This window comes from Bubalus bubalis, chromosome 13 (genome assembly GCF_019923935.1).
Source record: "Bubalus bubalis isolate 160015118507 breed Murrah chromosome 13, NDDB_SH_1, whole genome shotgun sequence".
Lineage (NCBI taxonomy): Eukaryota > Metazoa > Chordata > Mammalia > Artiodactyla > Bovidae > Bubalus > Bubalus bubalis.
Window position 1 is genome coordinate 11,509,978 of NC_059169.1, and position 12,680 is coordinate 11,522,657.

The 12,680-nt window shown below is 43.8% G+C and overlaps 1 protein-coding gene across 2 annotated transcripts in view; it reads left to right on the plus strand.

The window, feature by feature from the left end:
* Positions 1–12,680, plus strand: part of SLC15A1 (solute carrier family 15 member 1) — a 48,225-nt gene that overhangs the window by 22,937 nt on the left and 12,608 nt on the right. For both annotated transcript variants that reach the window (XM_006043891.4, XM_044927124.2), the window contains 11 exons: positions 668–767; positions 986–1,076; positions 3,297–3,380; positions 4,948–5,030; positions 5,749–5,835; positions 6,381–6,470; positions 9,255–9,299; positions 9,440–9,472; positions 9,554–9,642; positions 10,311–10,392; positions 12,111–12,230. In XM_006043891.4, the coding sequence (XP_006043953.3) occupies positions 668–767; positions 986–1,076; positions 3,297–3,380; positions 4,948–5,030; positions 5,749–5,835; positions 6,381–6,470; positions 9,255–9,299; positions 9,440–9,472; positions 9,554–9,642; positions 10,311–10,392; positions 12,111–12,230 (904 nt within the window). The remainder of the gene's footprint in view (positions 1–667; positions 768–985; positions 1,077–3,296; positions 3,381–4,947; positions 5,031–5,748; positions 5,836–6,380; positions 6,471–9,254; positions 9,300–9,439; positions 9,473–9,553; positions 9,643–10,310; positions 10,393–12,110; positions 12,231–12,680) is intronic.

Sequence of the window (12,680 nt, forward strand, 5' to 3'; positions counted from 1 at the left end):
TAGCACCACCTGGGAAGCTCAAAATTTGTAGCAACCTATTGTAAATCTAACAAAACTAAAAATGAGGTTTGGTAGATCCTATGAGTTATTTTCTTCAATTCAGGAGGTAAAACACAAGTAACTTGAAAAATACAAAAGTAGAATTTAAAGATAATATTTAATCCCTTTTATTATTACGATCTCTGTATTATAAAAAAGTTATAAACCTTTTGCTCTACTTTTTTCCAGTCTTCTCTACTTTATAAACAAGTTAAGATCCTAGTACATAAACTGCTATTCTGCTTTGCAATTAAATCATGTTTTCTAAAGTCTTCCAACAACTGTTTCGAGTCTGTTATGACTGTATCAGAGACAATGCTTAAAATTTCACTTACACATTCTTTTGCTAAAAATCATAAGGTTACAAAAGAATTCCATGCATAAACCTTTGTTCCACACCCAAACCATTGCTTTAAATTTTCTAGATGATAAATTATTAGATAAAGGTACGGATTTGAAGGCACTTGAGTTCAAGTTTCATTCAACTGTCAAGACTGCATTCCTGTGAACTATCTTCTCATACAGGTTGAATCCCTTCTGTGTGCCTGGTCATCTTAGGGAAATTAGGGGAAAGAGAAGCTCCTACTTCTAAGGACCTCACGTTTCGAAATCCCCACCTCTTTCCCAGGGCGCTCTCCATGATTGGCCTGGTCCTGATCGCTCTGGGTACCGGAGGGATAAAGCCTTGCGTGTCTGCATTTGGCGGAGATCAGTTTGAAGAGGGCCAGGTAAGCACATGTGCCTCCACTGAAACAACATCAATGATTATAAACACCCAGGAATCAAATCCCAGCGACACAAAGTGTTTTCTCCATTGGAGATGGTTCGGGTACACGTGACAGTAAGACACTGACCAAAGCCAGGTTCAAAGTCAAGTCCGATCATCAGCTACCGCTGACCCTTTGCTATATAGCCAAGTCACCATACCCTATCCTTTCCATTACAGGAAAAGCAAAGGAACCGATTTTTTTCCATCTTTTATTTGGCCATTAATGCTGGAAGTTTGCTTTCTACTATCATCACGCCCATGCTCAGAGGTAAAAAAATATATATATCTGAAATGGACCTTGGTTATTCTTTTTTTTTTTTTTTAATTGTGAAGAGAAGTCAGGTGGAAAGGTTTAGAATTTGTTGGTTTGTTTGTCCCTCAATTCTCTCATAACATTTCAGCTATCATATACATGCTGGAGGACTCAGTGAAATCCAGAATGCCGACTGCTTTTCTTTTGGGGTTTATCTCCTTTTCTAACGTTATTAGAATCCCTTATCCTAGAGACCCCTGCAAAATCTAAACTATCCTTAGCATAGCAATCGATTTTTCTATACTATTTTTTTTGAATGTATTTATTTTTAGTGGGAGGGTAATCACTTTACAATTTTGTGTTGGTTTCTGTCATATAGCAACAGGAAGCAGCCATAAGTATACATATGTCCCATCCCTCTCGAACCTCCCTCCTACCTCCCACCCTATCCCACCCTGATTTTTCCATATTATTGTTAATGCAAGGTTCTTATTTATGGTAAAAGCTAAGACAGAGAGGCTATTTGGAAACTAAACTGGGTAGGCCAGAGTTGACATTTTTGCCTTCAGACCTTGCTCCCCAGTGACATGCAGTGAGTCAGGAAGAATTTAGCAGGCTAGGCTTTATTCTTTGTTTTCCTATCATCTTCTTTCCTTTTTCCTTATCATCTTCTACTAGATATTTCTAAAAGAACTGCCCCCAAGAAAGAGAAAGAGATAACAGCTATCCACAGCACTCAGATCTTTGTGCTTGCTGGCACTCCACTAAGAGTTTATGAATTTCCCACGTGGAAGGAAATATCTGGGGACAAATGAGACCAAAATAGGTGTCCATTTTGGTGGGTCCATGGTGTCCACACCTCGAATCATAATGAATCATGGAAGAAGATAATCCGTGGGGTTAATGTACTTCTGCCTGGAGCAGTACTCTGAAGATGAGATTTAAACCTCAGTCTAACTTGTTCTGTGTGAACGTTTACTAGCTTTTCTTCTTCCGTTACGTTTCCTAACCTCCCCTAACCTCCTCCGCCTCCAGGTTCTGCCGTATTCTGGGATGTGCTGTGCATGTTTGAATTGGAGAATGTATAATAGGATAATTGTCAAAGGAAAGTCATGGCTCTTACACAAATATAAAATGAATGTTTTACAAAGATTTTATATAACGTATTAGTCACTGAGGGAACTGGAAACCTGCTGCCATCAGTTTAAATAAGGATCTGCCTGAGATTTATGCTCCTTACTGGCTGGGGACATTATTTTGCATTGTTGTGACTAGGAATTGCTTGTACAGTCATGAGCAGGAAACATTGGCATGACCACAGTTTTCTGCCCAGTCGACTCTTTTTTCTCTGCAGAACTGTGAGACGGCTGATCAAAGACAGAGCCGAACCCCTTTAGGATCAGATGGTTCCTGGAGGCTGCAGGCATTTCTGTTGCCCCTTCCAGAGTCTTTTTTTTTTTTTTTTTTTTCCCCTACCAACCCTAGGATTTCAGAGCTAAAACAGACCTTCAGTCAGGAGTTGGGAGACTATGGCCCATAGGCCAAATTCAGAAATCTGGACAAAGCCATCAGTGTGTGTATTATCTGTGGCTGGCTTCACCCTACAAAGGCGAGGCTCAGTAGGTAGGACAGATCTGTAGCCTAAAAGATTTACTGACTCTTCACAGAAAAGTTTGTTGATCCCTGCCCTGGGCGATCTAATGGTTTTCTTTTTAAAATTTCATTTAGTTTAATTTAGTTTTATTTGGCCATGTCACATGGCCTGAGGGATCTTGGCTCCCTGACCAGGGATCGAACCTGTGCCCCCTACAGTAGAAGTGCAATGTGTTAACCACTAGGCCACCAGGAAAACCCCTGTTTTCTAATTGGCATAAATTCAGGGGCATACAATCCTGATTTTCCAGGGCCCTTTGATTTTACTTTCTCAGTCCCACTTTCTTCAGGTCATTTTCATCTCTCCTCCTAAGTCCACAGAACATAAGGGTTCCCACTGATTTTGGCTTGGCTGGTATTAGACATCTATTTAGAGGCTAAGGTTAGAACCTCCCTTCATCTCCTGCTATTTCTGCTACAAAGCTGCTTTGCTTAGCTGGCAATGACATCAGTAAGACAAATGAGTAAGTCTAGAAAATTGAATGAAAACAGTGTGTAATTACCAGTTAAGGATTTTAAAAACTGAAATAAATAAGTACTACCATTGCCATAATGAATTTTAATCTTGTCATTTCCCCCCAGTTCAAGTATGCGGAATTCACAGTAAGCAAGCTTGTTACCCCCTGGCCTTTGGGGTTCCTGCTGCACTCATGGCTGTATCTCTGAGTAAGTAGAAGTCAGTTACATTAATACAGTCCTGTGGTCAGGTCAGGCCCTCACATAAATTGTTGTGACCAACTTTTAAAAGTTCATGTAACAAATTGTAATAGTGAGTAGCCGGAAGAATTGCCATCCCGTGTTAAACACTCTGAGAATTCGAAGAAAATAGAGTTGGCATATTGTTTCAGAATGAACAAGATGAAAAAAAGAGTCTACAGGAAAAGAGATCTCTTGAGTGGGACATTTAAGGATTTAAAACTATTTAGGCAGATTAAGAAGAAGGTATCTTAAGATAAAGATAGAATCTGCTGGACTAGGTGAACCTATGGCTGAAAGCTTTTGTTCTTATCATCGACAACTCGCCTAAAGACATGGCAAGGTCATTTAAATACTTCTAAACAAACCTGTTTTCTGAAATGTATCATCTCTAAATGTTTCTGCAAGACTGTCTTCCCTCTGGGAGGAGTCTGTGTGTATGTATAGTCATTTACACGTTCAGTTCTTGGCTTTGGCTGCTTAGAAAGTGGGAAGAGTATTCCACAGAAGATAGTCCAATTTGAAAGATGGTAGATGTCTTCATTTCCTGGGGCTACCATAACAAAACACCACATACTGAGTGGCTTAAATAACAAAAATTTATTATCTCACATTTGTGGGGGCTGGATTGAAGAAAATTAGCATTGAGTGAGAATACAAGTAAACCTCTCTTCCTTTAACTGTAAAGAACACCCACAATCTGGCACATACTTGGAGATATGCTTGAGAGCTGGCACCTGTCAAAACTTCAAGCCTTCTTAAACGGAGAAAAACAAATAGATCATCAAACAGTCCATCAGTGTTTTAACATTACTGAGTTGTGGTACTGGATAATCAGAAATTCTAGCATAGGGATTGTTTTTCAGAATCTCTTCCAGAAAGACTTCCACCCAACCCCTCCCCCCCCACCAAGTTATTTTCACAATACTATGCATTTTCTAAGAAGGTCCATGAAAGAATGACCTCACTGAAAAAGTACTTTTAACCTTCATAAAGCTGTAGCTGCAGATGCATAGATGGACAGATCTATTTCTGTCTCATGACCACAGAGTAAATTCTGCCACATGTGATTAAGTAAAAGTTTCAACAGATTAATTGCTATTTTTTATCTGTAGATCTGAAAAAAGAAGAAAAAACTTTCTCTTCCCATTGCAACCCCAGAAAATTAAATCTGTGTTCTCTGCCCTTGTAGAGTAAGGCATTAATCTGCTTTGTCAAAGCACTTATCCCTTTAAAGAGGAATAGGACTCACGCTCAAATAGCTGTACTGAGCGTCTGCAAGCTGCAGTTCTGGGAAGGAGATGGTATTAGGCTTCAATGTTTGCATATGAAAACACAGTGTAATATTTCTCAGAAGCCCCTGTGATTATTAGAGTCAAAAGCACTGTGGAACCTGGGGGAGAGGGAGGTAAACCCACCCTTTGAGTCACCCCAGTATTTCCAAAATAAGGTTGTAACGCAGATAAAAACACATGTTCTGGGTCACAGATAGTTCTGTCAAACACCTTGTTGACATGTCTTCTTCTGCCCTCCCCAGTCGTGTTTGTCATTGGCAGTGGAATGTACAAGAAGGTCCAGCCCCAGGGAAACATCATGTCTAAAGTAGCCAGATGCATTGGGGTGAGTATTTCAGTACTCCTCTCTCTCAATCACATTTCATCACCCCACTCCCCCCACCCCGAACCTTCTGCCTCCTTTAAATTAAATCTCCATGAACCTTTGACTTTGCTCTAAACATTTTCTTGGTGGCCTTTACTCTTTTGATAAATTGAAGTTTCTTATAAAACTTACCAAATGGAAAAGGACACAAATAGAACTCAAAACGGGAGGGATGGAAAAATAGCTCTTGAACCTTTAAAATAAGATCAGCGGTGAAAGAAAAACAAATCAGAGGGACTCTCCGCTTCTTTAAAAATGACAAGCAGCATCTGATGTTCGTCAGGGAGCAGTGGAACTAAGATGGAGAGGCCAGGTTTTGTAATGTATATCCAGAGTGGAAGCATGGACAGTGTCAGTGATCTTATTTTCAGGAACTAAGGCCAAGAAAATAACTTTTAAAAATGAACACAGCTTCACATTAGAAGATTGTAATTCTACTGAATGCTGCTCCGTAGAGAATCCAGAGAGTGAAGTAGTAACAGTGTGGTTTTCTTTACTGCAGCTCAAACACTCCCAGTTAGTGAGAGGTTAAAAATAAATGCATGTTAGGCCTTTTGCATCGTCATGACACATGTCTTCTCTCCCGAGTCTTCCACTGAAGGGAGTTCAACTGAAATGTGTTTCACTGATAAAGGAGTCGGTTCTGTTCTGAAACTTGCTTGTTCTTCCTTCCTTTCAGTTTGCCATCAAAAATAGGATTAGGCATCGGAGTAAGAAATTTCCTAAGAGGGAGCACTGGCTGGACTGGGCTAGCGAGAAATACGATGTAAGTGTTGATTGTTGCTGCAAGGGCCCCAGTGATTGCAATTCATGTTATTAAGGCTACATGGATAAAATTATCAGTTGTATCTTCATCAAGTTTATTAGCATTTTAAAGAAGACGATGTGTGAGAGAGCTTATTTACACTGAAAAGAACTTGAGAAACAGTGATATATAATTTATCTAGAAACAGTATCACCTTTCCGTAGACATTCGTGTGGAATCATCGGCCTTGAGTTATGTGTCATTAAGATCACATAACTTTAGATCAAATATGGAAAAGTTAAGTGATGGTGGTGGGATTTACATTTAGTGAATTTACCTTGAAACGAGTAACTTACCTCAAGTGTTAAAGATGTTTTCATTCATATTTTCAATACATTAGGAATCTGGGGTTTTCTAAAGAAAACTGTGATAGAGTTCTTGGAACAATGACTCACCTCCCAGCTTGTCTCTAGATGAGACCATGTCTAAGCTGAAAATGGCATTGCGGGAGAGCTGTGCTGATTGTGGCGGGCTGTGACTGACACACTCTCTTCCTCCAACTGCAGGAGCGGCTCATCTCTCAAATTAAGATGGTTACAAGGGTGATGTTCCTGTACATTCCTCTCCCCATGTTCTGGGCCTTGTTTGATCAGCAGGTAATATGAAACTATGTTTCTGTACATCTTCGTTAACAGAACATGCTTTGGGCGTATTTAGCTCCTGAAAATGTTCTCTTCCAGTTCCTTTTTCATGTTTCATTTATACGGTAACTGTTAGATCACCTTGTTGTTGTTTAGCCGTCTGATCGTGTCCAGCTCTTGGCGAGCCCATGGACTGCAGCATTCAGGCTCCCTTGTCCTTCACCATCTCCCGGAGTCCGCTCTCATTCATGTCCATTGAGTCAGTGATGCCATCCAACCATCTCATACTCCACCACCCCTTCTCCTCTTGCTCTCAACCTTTCCCAGCATCAGGAAATCACCTGGGTTTCTTTTTTTAAAAAAATTAACTCTAGATGGTTCTATCCACATCTGGGTGGCAAAATAATGAAGAAAATTAGGTAAGGGTCGAGTAAAGGAGCCTTGGAAAATGTTTTTTTAACTTTTTATTTTGTACTGGGGTATAGCCAATTAACAATGTTGTGACCGTTTCAGGTGTACAGCCAAGGGACTCAGCCATACATATACGTGAATCCATTCTCCCCTCCCGTCCAGGCTGCCACATAACATTGAGCAGAGTTCTCTGTGCTATACAGTAGGTCCTTGTTGGTTATCCATTTTAAATACAGCAGTGTGTACATGTCCATAGGAGTCTCGCGAAAGATTTGACCCAAGTATCCAGGACTCCTGCCAGTCAGAGTAAGAACAAAGAGTTTTTCTACTGATGGTTGTTGTTTAGTCCCTGCTAAGTTGTGTCCAGTTCTTTGCAACTCCATGGACTGCAGTGTACCAAGCTTCCCTGTCCCACTGTCTCTCAGAGTTGCTCGAATTCATGGCCATTGAGTCAGTGATGCCATCCAACCATCTCATCCTCTGTCACCCGCTCCTCTTGCCCTCGGTCTTTCCCAGCATCAGGGTACTTTTCAGTGAGTCGTCTCTTTGCAACAGGTGGCCAAAGTATTGGAGCTTCAGTTTCAGCAACAGCCCTTCCAGTGAATATTCAGGGTTGATTTCCTTTAGGATTGACCGGTTTGATACAGCAAGTAAAAGATGCATTGTCTTGTATGGGATCCACAGAATTATTTAGACTGAAACTTGATATTTTGCACACTGAAGTGGGATGCTTGGGCTAGAAGTACCATCCAGAAATGCAGAATGACTCTGCCCAAGTCATTCTTCCCAGAGCAGGAGCTAGAACACATCATTGACTTGTCACAGCGGGAAGACACGTACCTAGGAATTTTTCAAAATAATGTTAGAAAACCCAATGCATGACGCTCAGGAGCCAAAGTCATAAGATAGCCTTTCTTTTAGAAACTGAAGTTGAAGAAAAAAATTTGCACACATGCATGGTTTTATTGCACAGGTATGATTATTAAAAGGATATATCATCTCTTGGGGGGGAAAAAAGTGTAGACATTAATCTCCTCATTTGAAAGTATGGAATTTAGACCAGCATCTTAACCTGTTTCCATGTTGGGCAGGGAGCAGTTATTAGAGTCAGGCTTGCACTAGAAACGCACCCAGCACCTCTCAGCTGTGACTTGGTGTCATCCTGTGAGCCTTCTGAAAGTGTAACGACTCAGGACACGGTGGTGAGGATCCAAAGAGAGAACGTGCATCAAGTAGTCAGTGACCAGCTTTGATTAAGAACTCAGCCAGTGGCAGACTTCCTGACTTTCTATGCTGTTCTCCCAGTGGAGGGACCGGATGTGATAGATTACACTGAAACATTCACATATCCAGTTCTCCATGGGCTATATAACATCCACTTGTACAGTCCTGCATCATCTGTTACTGCAAAACAGGTTGAATGTCAATAGGCTGCCCAGGTTTAAATCCATCACCCTCTTGATGGAGTTACACTTTAGGACAGTCTAGCTGCGGAAATCCCATGGATGGAGGAGCCTGGTGGGCTGCAGTCCATGGGGTCGCTAGAGTCGGACACGACTGAGTGACTTCACTTTCACTTTTCACTTTCACGCATTGGAGAAGGAAACGGCAACCCACTCCAGCGTTCTTGCCTGGAGAATCCCAGGGACGGGGGAGCCTGGTGGGCTGCCGTCTATGGGGTCGCACAGAGTCGGACACGACTGACGCGACTTAGCAGCAGCAGCAGCAGCAGCAGCGGTCCGCAGTAGAACTCTGAACAGTTATGATATTCCTGAAACTGTGATCCCGGTGAATAGAGAATATCCTCAGGGTATGAAGCTGCTCTCACCTTGCAGGTGATGTCAGCTTCCCAGCAAACCTCAGAAGTGCATTTTTGTCTTTCTGAAGAATGTTGTTGTTGTTCAGTCACTGTTCATGTCCTACTCTTTGTGACCCCATGGTCTGCAGCATGCCAGGCTTCCCTGTCATTCGCTGTCTCCCCGAGTTTGCTCAGACTCATGTCCATTGAGTCGGTGATGCTATCTAACCATTTCATCCTCTGCCACCCTCTTCTCCTGCCTTCAATCTTTCCCATCCTCAGGGTCTTTTCCAGTGAGTCATCTCTTTGCATCAGGTGGCCAAACTGTTGGAGCTAGCTTATCTCAAAGCAGTACTTTGTGCACTCTTCGTGAGGGCTTGGAGTGCTATCTGCTGTTAAAGTGGAAACGCAAGCAGTTTCCTCAGCTATAGTCACAGCGGAGCCGGAGACCAGCCTGATGTTGACAAACATTTTTAAACCCCGTGACAATTCAGACCTCATTCCTGGTTAGGAAAAGACTCCACACTGACTTGTAAAACATTTAAAACCCATGTTCCCAAATGATGCAGTAAGCCTATTTGTTTTTTAAGGGCTCCAGGTGGACACTGCAAGCAACGACCATGAGTGGGAAAATTGTAAGTCTGGGGCATGGAGGTATGGACAACCCCAGGTCACTATTCCTTTGCCCTCTTTCTGCTTCCCTCTCATAACATTTCAAGCCCTCAAGTGATCCTCTATGCGAACTTATCAGTGAGATATTCCCCCTCTTTTTTAGGGAATCATTGAAATCCAGCCGGATCAGATGCAGGTAGGAGAAAATACTTCAGTTGCTTTCCGAGCTCAGAGCCACCACTGAGACAGTAACAGCCCCTCTCCGCTTCACCTGCAGACGGTGAACGCCATCCTGATCGTCATCATGGTCCCCATCGTGGACACCGTGGTATATCCTCTGATCGCAAAGTGTGGTTTAAATTTCACGTAGGTGACACTCGGCTTAGGGTCTGGGTTGGGGCTGTGTTCCCTCGCCTCCCAGAGCCCTGGTGGTAGCAATGTCTGGCTCTTCTCCCGCAATTCCATGTGTCTGAGGGAGTTTTCCAAGAAATATTTCCAAGAAATATTCCAAGATGTCTATGTGCTGACGTTTCTGAAAATTTGCCCTTAAAATAATAGTGCTATTAATGGCCATCTGCAGAAGCCTCTAATTAAGACTCCCTGATGAGCGCAGAGGATAGAAATTTCAACTATGATCCAGAGGAGTCTGTAGAAATTAAACGTCCAAACACAAGTGAGAAACTGTATTACGTTTATCCTCCTTCGTCTTGGTCGTTCATAAGAGCCAGAGAGGCCCTTGGAGGGACTTCCCTGGCGGTCCAGTGGTTACAACCCTGCACTTCCACTTCAGGGGCCACAAGTTCGATTCCTGGTTGGGGAACTAGGTTCCCTCAAGCCCTGTGGCACAGCCAAAAATAAATAAATGAAAATGTGTGCTTAATTTAAAAAATAAAAGAGAAACCCTTGGGATCCACGTGTTTAGTGGGGAATTAGTTTTGTCTGGGGCTGGGAGAGGAGGGCTCCCTACAGGGGTTTGCCCTCAGATCACTCGCCCATGGCTTCCTGAGAGTAACCCTCTCGCTCATCCCCTCCAGCTCCTTGAAGAAGATGACAGTTGGCATGTTCCTGGCTTCCATGGCTTTTGTGGCGGCTGCCATCGTGCAGGTGGAGATTGACGTGAGTTGCCTTCTGACTCTCCAGTGGCCTTTCCTGGTGGATCTGGGGACACATCCTCCTCCAGGACTGAGACTGTGAGGGGGGCCAGGCAGGGACTGGCTGGTGAAGCAGGTCCTGGAGCTGTGGGCGGTGTACCCTTTCAGTCAGCATGCCCTGCGGGTTCTTCTCCCTGCAGAGGACACAGCCAGGATGCAGGGCCGAAAGGGCACACTCAGGAGAAAACGTAGGTGGCACTTACTTACATGGGGGCTTCCATTTAGAATACAGTTTTTATGATGGAGGGAAGGTTGTGGAACTTGTTGTTTTGCAATCTAAACTCCTAGGAGATCTGGTTAAAAGAGGCTGGTCACTCACACAGTCCTTCAAAAAGCTCGTCAATGGGAAATTGTTAATGGGAAGACACCTTTTGTATTCTAACATTCCCGATATGGTTAGTTCCGCAGCTCATCCATGTCATTTGGGCTCAGAATGGGACTAAGGCTGTTCGTCTGAGATCAGGTCTTAGATAAAAGGCCTCTCTCTCTCTCTGTCTCTCACACCCTCTCTGCTCTCCCCTTCTTTCCCCACTCCTTCACCCCATGTCTTTCTCTCTCTCTCTGTCTCTTTCTCCATCTCTGTCTTTCTGTCTCTCCCTCCCTCCCTCCTCTCTGTTTAAGTTTTTAATTGTGGTAAAATATATATAACATAAAATTTACCATCTTGATCATTTCTGCGTGTACAGTTTGGTAGCGCTAAGAACATCCATATGGTTGTGACCTCGATCTCTAGAACTCTTTTCGTCTTGCAAAACTGAAACCCTGTACCCATTGAACAACAGCTCCTTGTGCCCCGTCTCTCCAGTCCCCCAGGCACGACCTTTCTTTTTTTGTCTCCATGAATTGGACTGTTCTCTGTGTCTCGTGGAAGTGGCTCCACTTGTATGACTCCAATACAGTACCTGTCTTCTTGTCTGACTAACTTCACTGAGCACGATGTCGTCATGTAGCACACGTCAGAGTTTCCTCCCTTCAGGCAGAAGAATAGTCCGTCACGTGGATGTAACACCTGTTGTTTTCCATTTACCTCTTGATGGACATTGGGTCATTCCACCTCGTGGCTGTTGTCAGTAATCCTGCCATAAACTTGGGTGTGCTCACCTTCTCTTGGACATGACTCACTTTATGGAAAACTATGGGGCTAAAATCGACATGGATTGCCTCAGTGACCCTGGGATTTGAGAGAAGACATGGTAGGGAAAAGGCAGGACCCCTGAGCAGGGTGTGAGGCAGGAGTCCATAAAGCGTTGTGAGGGGATCTTCAGAGCACTGTGTCCAGGGCTGAGGTCTGGGCTTCCAGAGTTATGAACACGGAGGCTGACATCTGCAGGGAGAAGATCCCAGGCCCTACCAGAGCAGCCTTGTGTAGGGGATGGTTTCTCTGCCCCTTCGTGTACTGGGCTGTGTAACCTGGCATCTTTTGACCAGGTTTGACTTGGAGGTGGCCAGGTAGGAGCTGGGGCAGCCTCTTGCTGACCGTTACTGTGTTCTGTACGAGCGTCACTTTCTACGAGTGCCAGGAGACGTGGGAATGGAGGCCTCCTGGGCTTCGTGGTGGATGCCTGGTGTGCCTCAGCCAACATGGCTGCCTCAGCCAGGGGGATAGGATCACAGTGCCAAGGTTAAGGTCATCGTCAACATGCACCAAGGACCTCAAGGCCACGTCTCTTTTATTTTGTTCAGAAAACTCTGCCCGTCTTCCCCAAAGGAAATGAAGTCCAAATCAAAGTCCTGAATATAGGAAATGGTAACATGACCGTGTCTTTTCCCGGAACGACAGAGACATATAACCAGATGTCTCAAGTAAGTAGAAGTGAGCTTTCTTTTCCCTCTTCTGACCCGAGCTATAATAATAGGGTTTGGAGAGCCGATCTTCTGGGTTCTTGGAGCAATCCCAAGACGAGCCCCAAAGTGAAATGTCTTCATCTTTAATCTAATTCTGGCTTCACTCTGGACCAGTGTCTATGAATCACCCGGGGAGCTTGTTAAAATGCGGATTTGTGACCAGTGGGTCTGAAATGCTGCATTTTTACAAGCTTTCTGGTGACCGTGCTTTGGCTGGCACCTGGAACCACACTTTAAAGGGCACAGTTCTGGGTCAGTGGTCCTCCACCAGTGCCGTTCTGGGCCTCAGGGAACGCTGGGCAGCCTCTGCAGACGTTGTTGTTGGCACAAGTGGGATTTTGCTGGCATCTCCTGTGTAGCAGCTAGGAGCGTCCCAGGTGGCACAAAAGCAAAAGATGCGGGTTCCAT